This window comes from Heterodontus francisci, chromosome 40 (genome assembly GCF_036365525.1).
Source record: "Heterodontus francisci isolate sHetFra1 chromosome 40, sHetFra1.hap1, whole genome shotgun sequence".
Classification (NCBI taxonomy): domain Eukaryota; kingdom Metazoa; phylum Chordata; class Chondrichthyes; order Heterodontiformes; family Heterodontidae; genus Heterodontus; species Heterodontus francisci.
The window spans coordinates 20,932,777-20,949,340 of record NC_090410.1 but is presented as its reverse complement, the minus strand read 5'-3'; the positions used below and the strand labels follow the sequence as shown (position 1 = coordinate 20,949,340).

The 16,564-nt window shown below is 43.9% G+C and overlaps 1 protein-coding gene across 2 annotated transcripts; it reads right to left on the bottom strand.

Annotated features, from left to right (window-relative positions):
• Nucleotides 1-613: 613 nt before the first annotated feature.
• LOC137353233 (high mobility group nucleosome-binding domain-containing protein 5-like) lies at nt 614-13,986 on the bottom strand. 2 transcript variants are annotated; one of them, XM_068019312.1, is made up of 4 exons: nt 13,932-13,986; nt 6,552-6,829; nt 3,695-3,769; nt 614-1,384 (listed from the first exon to the last, which is right to left on the bottom strand). In XM_068019312.1, exons 1-4 carry the CDS (start codon nt 13,939-13,941, stop codon nt 1,292-1,294), a joined length of 456 nt encoding a protein of 151 aa, XP_067875413.1. In that variant the 5' UTR covers nt 13,942-13,986; the 3' UTR covers nt 614-1,291. The 2 variants fall into 2 exon arrangements, with proteins under 2 accessions (XP_067875413.1, XP_067875414.1); XM_068019313.1 differs by lacking the exon at nt 3,695-3,769.
• Nucleotides 13,987-16,564: the final 2,578 nt, after the last annotated feature.

Sequence of the window (16,564 nt, the reverse complement as noted above, 5' to 3'; positions counted from 1 at the left end):
AACATCTTAGGCAAAAGAACTGGAGGTTCTATGAGAAGTTTTTTTTTAAAATCTGCAGCAAGTTGTAATGATCTACAATGCGCAGCCTGAAATTTCGGTGGAAGCAGATTCAATAGTGACTTTCGAAAGGGAATTGGATAAATATTTGAAGGGGGAAAAATTTGCAGGACTATGGGGAAAGAGCAGAGGGTGACAGGTCTAATTGGATGTGTCTTTCAAAGAGTTGACACAGGCACAATGGGCGAATGGCCTCTTTCTGTGCCGTATCATTCCATAATTCTATCACCCACTTAACATTCTCGTGACCAGGGCCAGTAACCTGAGATTTCCCAGTCTCTCTTCATAGCTCAGTCCCTTCTTCCCAGGTATCATCCTGTGAATTGTCAAACTTTCTCTAAGGTTATCCCTCCAAAAATGGGATGGTTAAAACTGAGCACAATATTCCAAATGTCTTCTCCCTATCCTCTGAGTTTCTTCCTCATGTTTACATTCTAAATCTTGCGAAGAAGTCCAACATCCCATCAAGGTTTGTGACAGGAGACATTTACATTACAACTCTGCATTTATAAGACATCTGACATCACACAAATGTTAATTATTTTAAATCAGATGGAACTTTTATTGGTAATGCTTGTGAAGATTATGGAGGGTCATAGTTTAATCATGCGTTTTATGACTGACTGACTGAAATGCTTACCGATGCTATTTCAGACTGACGGTCTTTGATACATCTTTACTATGTCTCAAGATTAACAACTTGCATTTATATCACACCTCTAACATAATGAAAGAAACCACACTGCTTCACAGGAGCATTCTCAAACAAATTTGACACCGCGCTCCATAAGGAGATATTAGGACAGATGACCAAAAACTTGGTCAAAGAGGTAGTTTTAATCAGCGTCTTAAAGAAGGGGAGAGAGGTAGAGAAATGGAGCAGATTCCAAAGTTTAGGGTCCAGGCAGCTGAGGGCATGGCCACCAATGATGAAGTGATTAAAATACGGACTATTCTAGAACACAATGGTAACTAAAGTTGCTCAGAGACAAGTACATGGAGAAGCTGCCTAACCAATAAGCTGAGTATATCATGAAGAGTTACTACCTGTATTAAGGCTACCTGTCAACAATTAACAGTAGGAGAAGGATCACAAACCAAGAGTAAAAAGGGCAAAGCTTAATCTAAAAAACAAAGATAAAGTCCCTTAAATATGCCAAGAAGCTAAAAGATTAGATACAAGAACAAAATCTTCAAACAACAAAAGAATCTTGTCAGATTTCTTCAATCGCTGTTAGTGTTTGCACTTCTCGGCTTTGCCGTTGTCGGTCTCTCTCTTGCTCTCTTTCACTTGCTTCACTTTTTTCTTTTTCTCTCCACATCCAGGCTGTTGGTTAAATAAATTTTAAAAAAGTGGCACAAAGTAAATGAAGACAACAGAAGGGTGCTCGGTAGGCTGGGAACTGACACCAGCCACATAACCACACCCACAAACCTATCCACTATTTGGCTCCAAGTACTGGTTTATTTCTGAGCTGAGTGTCCATGACATACTGCTCACAGTTTGGTATAAAGTAGTCTTGAAATCAATGGAAAGAAGCAAGCAATATGAGATCACTTGCCTTTTATACAAAGGCCAACATTGGTCTTCAGGAAGTCTGCAGGTTTTACCCTAGACTGTCTGTTCAGGGTGATTTCTGTTTTCAGTTCTGTAGTTTGTGGCTCACACACAATAAAATGAAACTGAACATTATTTATACAATAATATATTATTACTGACTGTACTAATCTTAAACTACTCAAACACTATTTTACAACTAATTAGGAATTTTAAACATCTTAATTTTGCTCATCACTCCATTCAATTGCTCATCTGTGATTCCATCAACCTAGTCGCCAAACCTTTTTTAACTGGAAAATAAAACTTACTAGAAGCTTGAAACTATGGAGGGGCAGAGAGATTTAGGAGTCCAAGTGCAGGAATCAATGCAAGGTAGAGGGCAGGTACAATAACTAATCAAGAAGTCTAATGGATTGTTGGCCTTTATCTCAAGGGGGCTGGAATACAAAGGGGTGGAAGTGATCATAGAGTCATAGAGAGATACAGCACTGAAACAGGCCCTTCGGCCCAACGAGTCCATGCCGACCATCAACCACCTGTTTATACTAACCCTACATTAATCCCATTTCCCTCTCACATCCCCACCTTCCCTCAATTCTCATACCACCTACCTACACTAGTGGCAATTTACAATGGCCAATTTACCTATTAACCTGCGAGTCTTTGGTATGTGGGAGGAAACCCCCGCGGTCACAGGGAGAACTTGCAAACTCCACACAAGCAGTACCCAGAACCAATCCCGGGTCACTGGAGCTGTGAGGCTGCGGTGCTAACCACTGCACCACTGATGTTACAGTTAAGAGCACTGCATTCAGTTCTGGGCTCTGCACCTCAGAAAAGATATACTGGGCCTTGTGGAGGTGGTGTGGTGCAGATTCAGTGGCTGAAAGGGTTAAGTTATGAGGGCAGGTTGCATAGACTAGTCTTGTATTCCTCTGAGAATAGAAGATTAAGGGGTGATCTAATTGAGATGATCCAGGGAGATTATGGGGTCGATAAAGAGAAACTATTCTCTCTGGGGGAGGATCCAGAACAAGGGGGGCATAACCTTAAAATTAGAGCTAGGCCATTCAGGAGTGATGTCAGGAAGCACTTCTTCACACAAAGGGTGGTGGAAATCTGGAACTCTCTCCCCCCAAAAAAGCTGTCGTGGTGGCAAGTCAATTGAAAGTTTCAAAATTGAGATTGATAGATTTTTGCTGGTTAAGGGGATTAAGGATTAACATCTTAAGAATGGCTTGATCCTGCGTCTATGTACTTCAAAAGAGCTTTCTTCTTCCCCTTCCTGCATTTTTTATTGACATATAAATGATTTAGCGATAGATAGAAGAATGATATCAAAATAAGATGGTGATTCAAATTTGGGAGCAAGGAAAAAGAACGTAGGACAGCAGGAAGTTAGACAGTTTAGCTGACTGGGCAGATGGGAGGCCGATGCAGTTTAATGAATGTAGCTGCAGCAGGTCCTTACTGATATGAACATCGGCTAATGATTGCCCTAGTATTTCAGTTCTGGCATAAATCAATAAAATTAAATCATGAACAAAACTTAATCCCAACCGTAACTGGGCTGTGAAAAAAATTCCATTATGGCATTAAAAGCAAGAAAGAATGTATTTCATTTATGTAGTGCATTTCACAACCTCAAAATGTGCCAAAGTGCTTTTCAGCCAATGAAGTACTTTTGAAGTGTAGTCACTGTTCTAGTATAGGAAATGCAACAGCCAATTTGCACACAGCAATGTCTCAGATAATTTATTTTAGCAATGTTGACTTAAGGATAAATATTGGCAAAGGGATAACTCCCCTGCTCTTCTTTGAATAGTACCATGGAAACTACCTGAGGGGGCAGACGGTGCCTCGGTTTAACCTCTCATCCAAAAGATGGCACCTCCAATAGTGCTGCACTCCCTCAGTAGTGCACCGGAGTATCAGCCTCGGATTTGTGCTGAAGAGTCTGGGGGAGTTTTAGGGGAGTGTGCTACCCACTGATACTCTAGTTAATTGTCAGATATATTGCAGTCTCTAGCACCCACGACTTGGCTATTAAAAGGATAAGGATTATCCAACACTTGCCTTTCCTTCACCTTCACTATCTGACGAGCTGCTACTGGAGCTGGAGCTGGAGCTGGGGGATTGTCCGCCTTCTCCCTGCAGTTAAAGAGAACAGGACAGAATCAGCATGAATGCCCTCCCCAACCATTTCCAATGGGCCTCCCTGAAATGACATTTTATAAAAATTTTCCTCCATGTAACAGGTGCCTGTACTTGTATGTGCTAAGGTCAGTTACACTATCACACCCTGAAGATATTCCTGACTTTAGGGACACAACAGTCATGGGCTGCAGTTACTGCTCTGCTTTTCCATCAAGCTCGTTGATGCTGGTGGATTGCCCATTCTTTACCTCTTCATTTTTATGGCTTTGGAATATTGTTGGGAGAGGAGGACATTATTATGGGCACAATGAGCCCCCCAGCATCTTAACTCTGCTCACTGGGTAGCATTGCTTCATTGACAGAAGCTGCCTTTTAGCAATAAGGTCAAGAGAAGCCCAGGTTCGATGTCGGCCTTATGATGAGATAGCTCAGCCAGAGTGACAGTGAGGATTTTACAAGTGTCTCAGGGTCTCCAACTACAACGGGAGGGGAAGATACTCAAACAGAGTTTCTGCTTCTGGCCGGTTTGGTCAAACATGCATGTGTGTAGATATCTCAGGGTCAGCGGTGCTGCCTGCCACAGTCAAACACCCAACAAATATTCAAGGTCTAGGCTCGCACGTGCATAGTGGTGGAACCAGCAGGCTGTTGGACCTTGTGAAATAACACCTGTCAGGAGGAGGAGAACTTAGAACAGGTGTGAGGAAATGGTCACCAAGGCAACAGGAGACTCAACAAACTGCACATTCTTGCTAACATGCCCAATAGTTATTAAACAATTCTATGCTTTAAAATAAAAGGCGTTGGTTTTGTTAACAAGCGAACTATGGCAATGCCATGGGTCAATGAACATCATTAAATACTGTGACTCACATCGTACAATGAATTGGAGTTTATATCAGGTTACACTGCTGGGCGGCACCACTGGATCATCTGAATGTTTACTCTGCCAGCTAATTTGGGATCGAGATGGATTACTGAGAAAGATCAGGATTAGTGTATGGGAAAGGCTCACATTCATTCGGAGAGTTTAGTCTATCAGCCACCTAACAGGGCGAGTTGCTAAATGGATTATTTAACCCTTAATTTTGTCCAAGAAATTAATGATCTTTGCAATGTGGAATGAAGGGGCTAAAGCTAATAAAAGCTTCATAAAATGGCGTCTCTGTTCCAGTTGACTCTATTCCAGTAGACTGAGCATACACAAGGGGACATTTATAATTTGCACAGTTTATCACAAGACATAACACAAGCGATGGAGGGCACAACATAATATGGTTTATCAGTGATGTAAAGTGGTGCTTCAGCATTCACTGCATGCTGTGAGAGTTACTTCCTTCAAGCAGATTCCAACACAGGAATGTCTTAACTTTTCCTGTGTTTAACCGCTTTTCTATTTTGGTCCTAGCTAAGGTGAAGAATGGCAAAAAGGTCAGGGACCAAATCTCATGGTTTGAGAAGTGGTGACATTGGAATTAAGTGAACTATGCAAATAGGATGTCACTGCCTGTTTGTGTTGAGTTGCACTGTATACCTCACAGTTGAGACATCCGATCTCTTCACTCTGATAATCCAAAGATTGGTCTTGAAACAAATCTCTGCACAGGCAGAATAAAAAGAAACAGGAACAAAGTTGTGTAGATGAACAGAGAGATCTTGGTGTCCAGGTACATAAATCCCTGAAAGTTGCTACCCAGGTTAACAGGGCTGTTAAGAAGGCATATGGTGTGTTAGCTTTTATTAGTAGGGGGATCGAGTTTCGGAGCCACGAGGTCATGCTGCAGCTGTACAAAACTCTGGTGTGGCCGCACCTGGAATATTGCGTGCCGTTCTGGTCACCGCATTATAGGAAGGATGTGGAAGCTTTGGAAAGGGTGCAGAGGAGATTTACTAGGATGTTGCCTGGTATGGAGGGAAGGTCTTACGAGGAAAGGCTGAGGGACTTGAGGTTGTTTTCGTTGGAGAGAAGGAGGAGGAGAGGTGACTTAATAGAGACATGTAAGATAATCAGAGGGTAAGATAGGGTGGATAGTGAGAGTCTTTTTCCTCGGATGGTGATGGCAAACATGAGGGGACATAGCTTTAAGTTGAGGGGTGATAGATATAGGACAGATGTCAGAGGTAGTTTCTTTACTCAGAGAGTAGTAGGGGCGTGGAACGCCCTGCCTGCAACAGTAGTAGACTCGCCAACTTTAAGGGCATTTAAGTGGTCATTGGATAGACATATGGATGAAAATGGAATAGTGTAGGTCAGATGGTTTCACAGGTCGGCGCAACATCGAGGGCTGAAGGGCCTGTACTGCGCTGTCATGTTCTAATTCTAATTCAAAATAGGGTCAATTTCAAATAACAGCAAGAGGAGAAATGAGGAGTTACAAAAACACAAGGTGGCAATGGGCAAGTTACAATTGGTCCAAAACTGTAAGCCAGGAGTGCAAGGGGGAGGGGGGGGCAGGGGGGCGCGGTGGAACAGGGGTAGAATCAGCTCAGGATTCCTGCCCTTGGCTACTGTCCTATAACCCATGGACCTCACTGGATGTGTGGATGCTGGATGAGGATCAGGCTGGGTTCAGATGCCCATGACTGAATAACCTGTTGACACTGTTAAACTCACAGCCGAAGAATGGGCAATTGGGCAAAGGTTGAGAGAGCAACTACGCACACCAGCTGGTAGCTACCGAAAGAGACAGACGGCAGCTGACTTACCCTTTACAGTGTGACTGATGGAGAAAGAGGGAGGGGCAGGAAACCTAAATAAAAACAGAACATTCTTTACCTTTTCATGTCTTTTACTGCGTTTGTCTTTGGCATCACTGGCATTTCCTTTGACATCACCACTCCCTTTGGCATCATTGTTCACTTTGGCATCACTGGCATTTCCTTTGGCATCACCACTCCCTTTGGCATCATTGTTCACTTTGGCATCACTGGCATTTCCTTTGGCATCACCCTGATTTACTGTGGCATCACTGGTATTGTGATTGGCATTATATTTGTGTTTGGCAGCATTATGCTCTGTCATGTCGTAGCCTTTAGCACAGAACGTGCCACAATCTGATCCAATCAAGGAAAACATTTTAGGATTGAACTGCATTATTCGATATTTGAAACCAAAGAAATACAGTTAGGTCTGTTCACTTTGTAAAGAAACACTTGAGAATGATGGCAACCAGTTTAGAGGTTCCAGAAGATAAGTGAAGCTTATGGTCTCCACCCTCCTTTCCTTCCACCCCCCCCCCCCCCCCCCTCAGGTGCTGACCCCTTGCTAGGCTGACATTATGCCAGATAATGCAGGCTGTATTATTCCGCTGCTAAGGTAAACCCGCTTCTTTTTATGTCTACAAGATCCAAGTGATATTAAGTAAGCGCTGGGTGAGATCATTTGGTTTTTCTTTTAAAAAAAAAAGTTGTGCTCAGGCCTGGCTTTTTGTTTAAAAAGGAATTGTGATTGCTACAATCAAATTTCTCATTCAGATGCTGTGTTGCTGGGCAGCTGCCTCCAGATTGTAGATCACTGCCACTGTTGCATTATACTATTTCTGAAGAGTGACAAGAGAAATTTGAGAGCACATTGTTATTTAATATAAATACACAAAAGGAGAGATTAGAGAAGTAGAGATTGCTCTACTTACAGCAGAGAAGATTAAGGGGAAACTTAATAAGAGTAAATAAGTAAATAAGGCTTTCCAGTGGCAGACGGGTTGGTGACCAGAAAGCATAGATTTTAAGGCAAAAAAAGAGGAGATAATCAGTGTTTAATGCAATGAGTTGTTCTGATCTGAAATGCACTGCCAGATTGCATATATTTAACATCTTTCACTTAGGACATCCCAACTCGCTTTACAGCCAATAGATACTTCTGAAGTGTAGTTACTGTTGGAACGTAGGAAATGTGACAGCCAAGTTGCGCACAAGTTCCATAAACAGCAAATGTGATAATGACTAGATATTCTGTTTTGCTGATGTTTGTTGAGTGATAAATATTGGCCAGGGCACCAGGGTGAACTCCCCAGCTCGTCTTCAAATGGTGTCATAGGATTTTATGTCTCATCTGAAAGACGGCACCTCCAACAGTGTAGCACTGCCTCAGTACTTGCAGTGTCAGCCCAGATTTTGTGCCCATATTCCTAGAGTGGTACTCAAAGCCACTCCTGACTCCAAGGCAGAGTGCTGCCACTGAGTCGTGGCTGACACCTTAATTACAGCATTCGAGAGGGAATATGTATCCAAGTTTGCTGACAAGGCAAAGCTAGGTGGGAATGTAAGCTCTGAGGACACAAAGAGGCTGCAAAGAGAATTAGACAGAGAGGGCAACAAGGTAGGAGATGGAGTATAATGTGGGGAAGTGTGTGGTTATTAACTTTGGCAGTAAGAATAGAAAAAGAGAATATTTTTTAAAAGGCGTGAAACTTCTGAATGTTGATGTTCAGAGGGACTTGGGTGTACTCGTACAAGGAACACAGAAAACTGACATGCAGGTACAGCAAGCAATTAGGAAGGCAAATGGCATGTTAGCCTTTATGACGAGGGGATTGGAGTACAAGAATAAGGAATTCTTGCTACAGTTGTATAGGGCTTTGGTGAGACCACACCTGGAATACTGTGTACAGTTTCGGTTTCCATATCTAAGGAAGGATATACTTGCATTGGAGACGGTACAGTGAAAGTTCACTGATTGGTTCCTGGGATGAGAGGGTTGTCCTATGACTGAATAAATTGGGCCTATACTCTCTAGTGTTAAGAATGAGAGGTGATCTCATTGAAAGATACAATATTCTGAAGGTGCTTGATAGGGTAGACACAGAGGTTGTTTCCTCTGGCTGGGGAATCTAGAACACAGGAGGGGCACAGTCTCAGGATAAAGGGTTGCTCATTTAGGACTGAGATGAGGAGATATTTCTTCACTTAGAGGATTTGGAATCTTTGGAATTGTCTATCCAGGGGTTTGTGGATGCTCCATCGTTTAATATATTTAAGGCTGAGATAGACAGATTTTTGATCTCTCGTGAAATCAAGGGAAGTGGGGAGCAGGTGGGAAAGTACAGTTAAGGCAGAAAATCAGCCCTGATCCTATTGAATGATGGAGCAGGCTCGACATGCTGTGTGTTCTGCTTTGACAGTAATGAAGATGCTCATTCAGCAGTATTCTGCATTTCCACAAATACCTCCACAGGGCCACATTGGGAGGGGCACTGCTGCACATTCTTCACTAGAGGCCAGGTCTGCTCCAAATGCCTCTTTCCTTCTATATCAAGACCAAGCTTGATTCTGCCTTCAAACACATGGCCTCTCCCACCAGGATAGCTCTTTAAATGATTCCAGGGCTTTTCCCTCCAACACTCTTCCCTGGAAGTCTGTTCCACACATCAATCATTCTCTGCCATTAGATCACGTGTTACAGTCTGAACACCACACAGATATGGAAGTCTGTGCTTTGATTTGAAACATGGCAATTTTTAAAAACCTTTGCTCAATACTTTTCAAGTAGAATGTTAATTTCTACATCGTAGAGATTCCCAACATAAGAACAAAGAACAAAGAACAGTACAGCACAGGAACAGGCCATTCGGCCCTCGAAGCCTGCGCCGATCTTGATGCCTGTCTAAACTAACACCTCCTGCACTTCCGGGGCCCATATCCCTCTATTCCCTTCCTATTCATGTATTTGTCAAGATGTCTCTTAAATGTCGCTATCGTATCTGCTTCCACCACCTCCCCTGGCAGCAATTTCCAGGCACTCACCACCCTCTGTGTCAAAAACTTGCCTCGCACATCCCCTCTAAACTTTGCCCCTCGCACCTTAAACCTATGTCCCCTAGTAACTGACTCTTCCACCCTGGGAAAAAGCTTCTGACTATCCACTCTGTCCATGCCGCTCATAACTTTGTAAACCTCTATCATGTCGCCCCCTCCACCTCCGTCCTTCCAGTGAAAACAATCCGAGTTTTTCCAACCTCTCCTCATAGCTAATGCCCTCCAGACCAGGCAACATCCTGGTAAACCTCCTCTGTACCCTCTCCAAAGCCTCCACGTCTTTCTGGTAGTGTGGCGACCAGAATTGCACGCAATATTCTAAGTGTGGCCTAACTAAGGTTCTTGTACAGCTGCAACATGACTTGCCAATTTTTATACTCTATGCCCCGACCAATGAAGGCAATCATTTAATCTTAAAATATTTTAATGTATTCTGTACATGAAATACATTGATCATTCATTAAATTTAGTCTTCAATTTTTGAGACTTGCTTGGCTGATTATGAACTAGTCAAATCACTACCCCCTTTACTTACTTCTTGAACTTGCATTTTTCTTTTGGGTAGATGACCTGATTTAACCTTGAAACAAATAAATACATTCTGGTATCAGGCGTTAACTAAAATATACCAGCAAAAAATTGTATCTGGTTTCAAACCAGTTTGGAAACATTGCTCGGCCAAGGTGGATCCCGGGCTGTATCGGACCTCCTCTCAATTATTATTTGGGCTCATTGATGCTATCTTATCATTTATCTCATGGTGCTCTTTACAACTTTGCCAACTCAGCACACAGTCCAGGAATCCTCAGGCAAGATCTCAAACCTTTCATTTAGAGATACAGCACTGAAACAGGCCCTTCAGCCCACCGAGTCTGTGCCGACCAGCAACCACCCATTTATACGAATCCTACATTAACCCCATATTCCCGACCACATCCCCTCCATTCTCCTACCACCTACCTACACTAGGGGCAATTTACACTGGCCAATTTACCTATCAACCTGCAAGTCTTTGGCGGTGGGAGGAAACCGGAGCACCCGGCGGAAACCCACGCTGACACAGGGAGAACTTGCAAACTCCGCACAGGCAGTACGCAGAACTGTATCCGGGTCGCTGGAGCTGTGAGGCTGCAGTGCAAACCACTGCACCCACTGTGCCATTCCTGATATATAAAAAAATGAATGCAGACATAAGTAAAACAAAAAGAAACCAAAAACTAAAAACACTGTATTGGAGCGTCAGATGCCTCCAATTAACTAGCCTTTGGTTTTGCAAGATGCAAAGCTGCATTACTTCAGTTAACATTTCAGGGCTGTGAGCTTTCATCAGAACTCAAAGCTCACAGACCTGAAACATTAACTCTGCTTCTTTCTCCACAGATGTGGGAGAATCTAGAACTAGGGGTCACTGTTTAAAAATAAGGGGTCGCCTATTTAAGACAGAGATGAGGAGAAATTTTTCTCTCAAAGGGTCGTGAGTGTTTGGAATTCTCTTCCTCAAAAGGCGGTGGAAGCAGAGTCTTTGAATATTTTTAAGGCAGAGTTAGATAGATTCTTGATAAGCAAGGGGGTGAAAGGTTATCGGGGGTAGGTGGGAATGTGGAGTCGAGGTTACAACCAGATCAGCCATGATCTTATTGAATGGCGGAGCAGGCTCGAGGGGCCGAGTGGCCTACTCCTGCTCCTAATTCGTATGTAGATGCCGCCTGACCAGCACTTTGTTTTTATTTCAGATTTCCAGCATCTGCAGTATTTTGCTTTTATTTGCTTTTATTCCTTGCCTGACAACAATCAAAAAAAAACTACACTCCTGTAGATTCTTTTGGGCCTCCTTATCTCGAGAGACAATGGATACGCGCCTGGAGGTGGTCAGTGGTTTGTGAAGCAGCGCCTGGAGTGGCTATAAAGGCCAATTCTGGAGTGACAGGCTCTTCCACAGGTGCTGCAGAGAAATTTGTTTGTTGGGGCTGTTGCACAGTTGGCTCTCCCCTTGCGCCTCTGTCTTTTTTCCTGCCAACTACTAAGTCTCTTCGACTCGCCACAATTTAGCCCTGTCTTTATGGCTGCCCGCCAGCTCTGGCGAATGCTGGCAACTGACTCCCACGACTTGTGATCAATGTCACACGATTTCATGTCGCGTTTGCAGACGTCTTTATAACGGAGACATGGACGGCCGGTGGGTCTGATACCAGTGGCGAGCTCGCTGTACAATGTGTCTTTGGGGATCCTGCCATCTTCCATGCGGCCTGTAGATTAGAGCTGGAAAATCATGTATTACACCTGTCCAAAGTGGTCTGACCACAATCCAAGGCTTTTGTTATCAAAGGCGTATGTAAAACTCTGTGCAGTGATGCCTCATAATTACCAAGCCACCCTGGGCCCAATCCCAGAGGACTCAAACATCAGCACAGCAGCTGCCTTGCCTCAGAGAGCACAGGCCCCAGCCAGTTCAAACACTGCAGGCTCGGCTTCCTTCAGGCATGAATAGCCCTTTGACAGACATTCTCCAGTCTATGCTGCAGGCTACTCGACTGTAGCAGCCATCACAACCAAACCGGATGCTGATCTCCACACTTGGTGCTGTCCAGCAAAGGGGGGGGGGGGGGGGGTGTCATCGGAAAGTGGGAGCCTCAGCTGAATCCAGAGGAGCTGAAGCTAATTTCTGACTATGTAGAATCTTAGAATGATAGGCTGTTCGGCCTATCGTACCTGTGCTGGCTCTTTGGTAGAGCTATCAATTAATTCCACTCCCCTGCTCTTTCCCATTAGCCCTGTAGTTTCTTCCCCTTCATGACTCTTAAGTATTTATCCAATTCTCTTTTGAAAGTTACTATTGAATCCGCTTCCACTGCCCTTTCAGGCAGTGCATTCTAGATTACAACAACTGGAATATAATGTGGGGAAGTGTGGAGTTATCCACTTTGGGAAGAAAAATAGAAAAAAAAATGCGTTAAAAAAAAACTTTCCTCGTCACCCCTGGTTCTTTTGTCAACAATCTTAAATCAGTGTCCTCTGGTACTGACCCTCCTGCCACGGGAAACGGGTTCCTCTTTATTTACTCTATCAAAGCTGTTCATAATCTTGAACATCTCTATCAAATCTCCTCTTAATGGTCTCTGCTCTAAAAAGAACATACCAGCTGAAATCAGTTCCCTCAGCAGAGACTAGGAATCCAATAGTGAACTTTGCTAATCTCCATAGCTCGGTTTCTTACTGAGCAACCAGGGCATATTGGGTTAGTTTTATGAGTGTCTTAAAGGAAGAAAGAGAGGTGGAGAGATTTAGGGAGGAAATTCCAAAGCTTAAAATCTAAATATCTGAATGCACGCCCGCCAATGGTAGGGTCTTGCCTTGGAGTCAGAACGTCATGAGTTCAAGCCCCAGTCTAGAGACTTCAGCACATAATCCTGCCTAATGCTTCCATGCAATACTGAGGGAGTGCTGCTCTGCCCGCGGTGCCGTCTTTCAGGTGAGATCCTGTCTGCCTTCTCAGGTGGATGTAAAAGATTCCATAGCACACAACCATCAAGGCAGCAGTAGTTTTCAAAAGCACACATCTCCCCATTGATGTGTTTGTAAACAAAAATTTATAAAGTTAAAGAGTTTTAAAGGTTTGAGAAAGTCTAAAAACATTCAGACATTTATGTATGAACCCAGCTCCCCACAGAGAGGGGGGCAGCAATGTGTTCTGTTGCTGGCGAGTGAGAGATTCCCATCTCACAATCTTGATGCAGAATCGCAGTGTGCAGCTATCGAACTCAGACTCAGAGCAAAAGACAACCGCAGATAAACTGTGCAGGAACGAAAGCAATTCCTAACAGGTCAGACACTCGAATTCTATCAGGTGCAATAAAGGCAGAAAGTGCTGGGAAGATTCAGCCCAGCGTTATCTCTCCCCTGTTTGACCGTTCAGTATCACATTATATTTCCAGCAGTTTCCCCTGTAGATTTTAATCGCCTGCCCCCCACGTCACTATCACGAAATACAACTGCAGGCAACACATGAACACAAATCTCTGTCACTTCATGTCGTTAAATTCTGTCTCTCTCTAATGATTGATCACAGCCTCGAGTATCAGGACTCTCCTCTCCAGGGTTTGTACAGCACAAGGAACCGTGTACACTCCCAACTCCCAGTACTGGGGTTCAGCAGCCACTCGGTTACCGCCTGACTGAAAGGTTCCTCACAATAACTTCAACATAACTAATGAGAAATGGGAGCGCAACTTAAACCGGCTCTGCATTAAGTTATTGCAACTTAACCCACTCTGCATTCAAATATTGCAACCTGAACCCACTCTACTCAATATTGCAACTTCAGATCACTCTGCATTCAAATATTGCAACTCCGCTTTAAAATGATGCTCAATACATTGCAAGGCAGCAAGCTAGACATTCTTACCAAAAGCCATGGTGTTATGAAGCCGGGGCCGTGGGCACTGCCTCAAGGCCTTTATAGCATCTCTGGCGGGTGGGAGTGTTTAACAGTTGCAGAAAGTGACCCACTTCCAACCCCGTTTTATTGGCTGGGCAGAACATTTTTCCATATGTTTGGCGAACGCTTGGAGATAAATCAACTTGAAATTGCAAGGAACTTGGGGTATTATTACTTTGGTAGTTTACTGCTGGGCTGCTCAAGATCTCACTGCTTCGGCAAAACTCAGCTTTTGCCACCTTCCAGGAGCGAGAACCCCAGTCTCCATCAGAACCGTTTCTCGCTGCAGATGTCTATTGCAGTTGGACTCATGGGAGTGGCACCAAGTTGCCCCCTTGTTCCTTGACAGAAATCAACTACACAGATGCCTCTTTCGAAAGGGCACCCACGACCACCTGGCCCAATAAACTAAAATAAGTTTTAAACAGGTTTAAAGAATGATGTTCATTTATATAGCGCCTTACACAACCTCAGGACGTCCCACAGCACTTTGCAACCAGTGAAATACTTTTGAAGTGTCACTAATATAGGAATGGGGCAGCCGATTTGCACACAGCAAGATCTCACAAACAGCAATGTGGATTATCACCAGATGATGTTGGCTGAGGATAAATATTGGCCAAGACACCAGGGATAACTCCCCTGCTCCCCTTTAACATAGTGGCATGGGATCTTTTACATGCACCTGAGGGAAGCTGGTTTAAGGTCTCACCTGAACTGCAGCATTCTGTCTATGGTGCACGGAAGTGTTAATCTTGATTTTTGTGGTCAGGTCTCAGAAAACAGAGCCACAGTCGACACCATGATGTGACCAAACTCAAGCCCTTGTAACAAGTACTTTCATTTGCTATTCCCTCCCTCCCCTTCTTGGGTTCCTTGTCCCCCGCAGGTGCAGGTTGTTGCTAGGACATGATTGCAGGCTCCCCCTCCAGTGTCTCATCCAAGCAGCCAATTTCAAGCCTTGGCAACGATTGTGGGCAGGATATTCAACCATGGGGGTAAACCACATCCAAGCAGGGATAATAAAGAGAACATACCAGCTGAAATCAGTTGCCTCAGCAGAGACTAGGAATTCAATAATGGACCTTGCTAATCGCCACAGCTTGGTTTCTTACTGAGCAACCAGGGCATATTGGGTTGGTCTTAAAGGAAGAGAGGTGAATTTAGGGAGGAAATTCCAAAGCTTAAAGTCTAGATATCTGAATGCACGTCCGTCAATGGTAGGGGGAAGGTGGGGACCCTTGCCTTGGAGTCAGAACGCCATGAGTTGAAGCCCCAGTTCTGGAAACTTCAGCACATAATCCTGCCTATTATCAGCCAACATCCACTTGCAGGCACTTTGTCAAGGGTCACTGGATGGCTATGAGGAGTAGGAAAAATGACTGAGTTACCTGTCTCCCATTCAGAAACAGAGGCCAGTTGCAACATCCCAACTGTGATAAGCTAATTCAATACAGAATGAGAATCAAACCCAAGACCCTAAGGTCTCTATGGGATAGTTGCAAACTGGGCTGTTAGATCCATTCGAAAAACTCAGAGTGATTGCTTAAGTTTAGCTGGATTTTAGTTAGAAGAATGTAGTAACACATGAAAGTAAACATTAGAATACGTCTCGCTAGCGATGAATTGCACACTGCACGCCAACAACTCACTGGTTGCACTGCATACTGGGGAGCTAAAGTATAGATCCCAAGTTCAAAACGTGCCCTCTGCAGAGTTAACTGATCTGAGGCAGAGTAGCAATGCCACGACTGGTCTCAGTGCCCTCTGGCTGGTGTGATGGAAATCCCTCATGCCAAATGGAAAATATTAATTTTGTTGTCTGGAACTTTGCCTGAGACTTTTTACTGGACATTATTACAAATAACTTTTAAAAAGCAGAACAGAGCAGCTAAAAATGACCATGCACAGTTTGCATATTAGAAATCAAAGGCCAGCTGGGAGACAGAGGTGATCATCCAATCTAGCCAGAACAACTGGGGTGCTCTCTGATTCAATTACCTAACATGGTTTGTCAATGTTGATCAAAAGCCATCGACACCCATTGACTTTGAAAGAGCCAAACCCCCTCCTACCAAGTATGTCTGAACAGCCTTGAATTTCAAAGATCATGCCAGAAGGTGCTGTTTCAAAGAAAGAAGTGGTCACATCACATGACTGCCGGTGTAACTCTTGTGAAAGCAGACAACAACTAAGACCCAGGAAGAGAAAGCACCTCGCTCGCTCTATCGCTCCAGCAAAGTCCCAGGGAAGCCTCGGCTGTAGCTAAACCTCAAATCTACAGATCCTCAGTCAGCAACAAAGAGGATGGATAAAGCCTCTCTTCGGCCTCCCGGAACCAGAGAAGCAAGCCTGAATTGTGCACGTGGCTCAGCGAGGACTTCAAGACTTTAATTTCAGCTAAAGAGATTGAGACTTAGTATTTAAATTCCATTTCTTATTAAGGACTCTACTCCAACCTCTCAACTCTTTTTTCCCCCTCTGTAATTTGCGTGTGCGCGCCTCTCGTGCGAATGTGAGCGTGAATGTGTCGTGTATTTTAGTAATTTTAACTGGTTTAGAGTGTTAAGGTTAATAAGCATATCTTTCTTATTTAAACT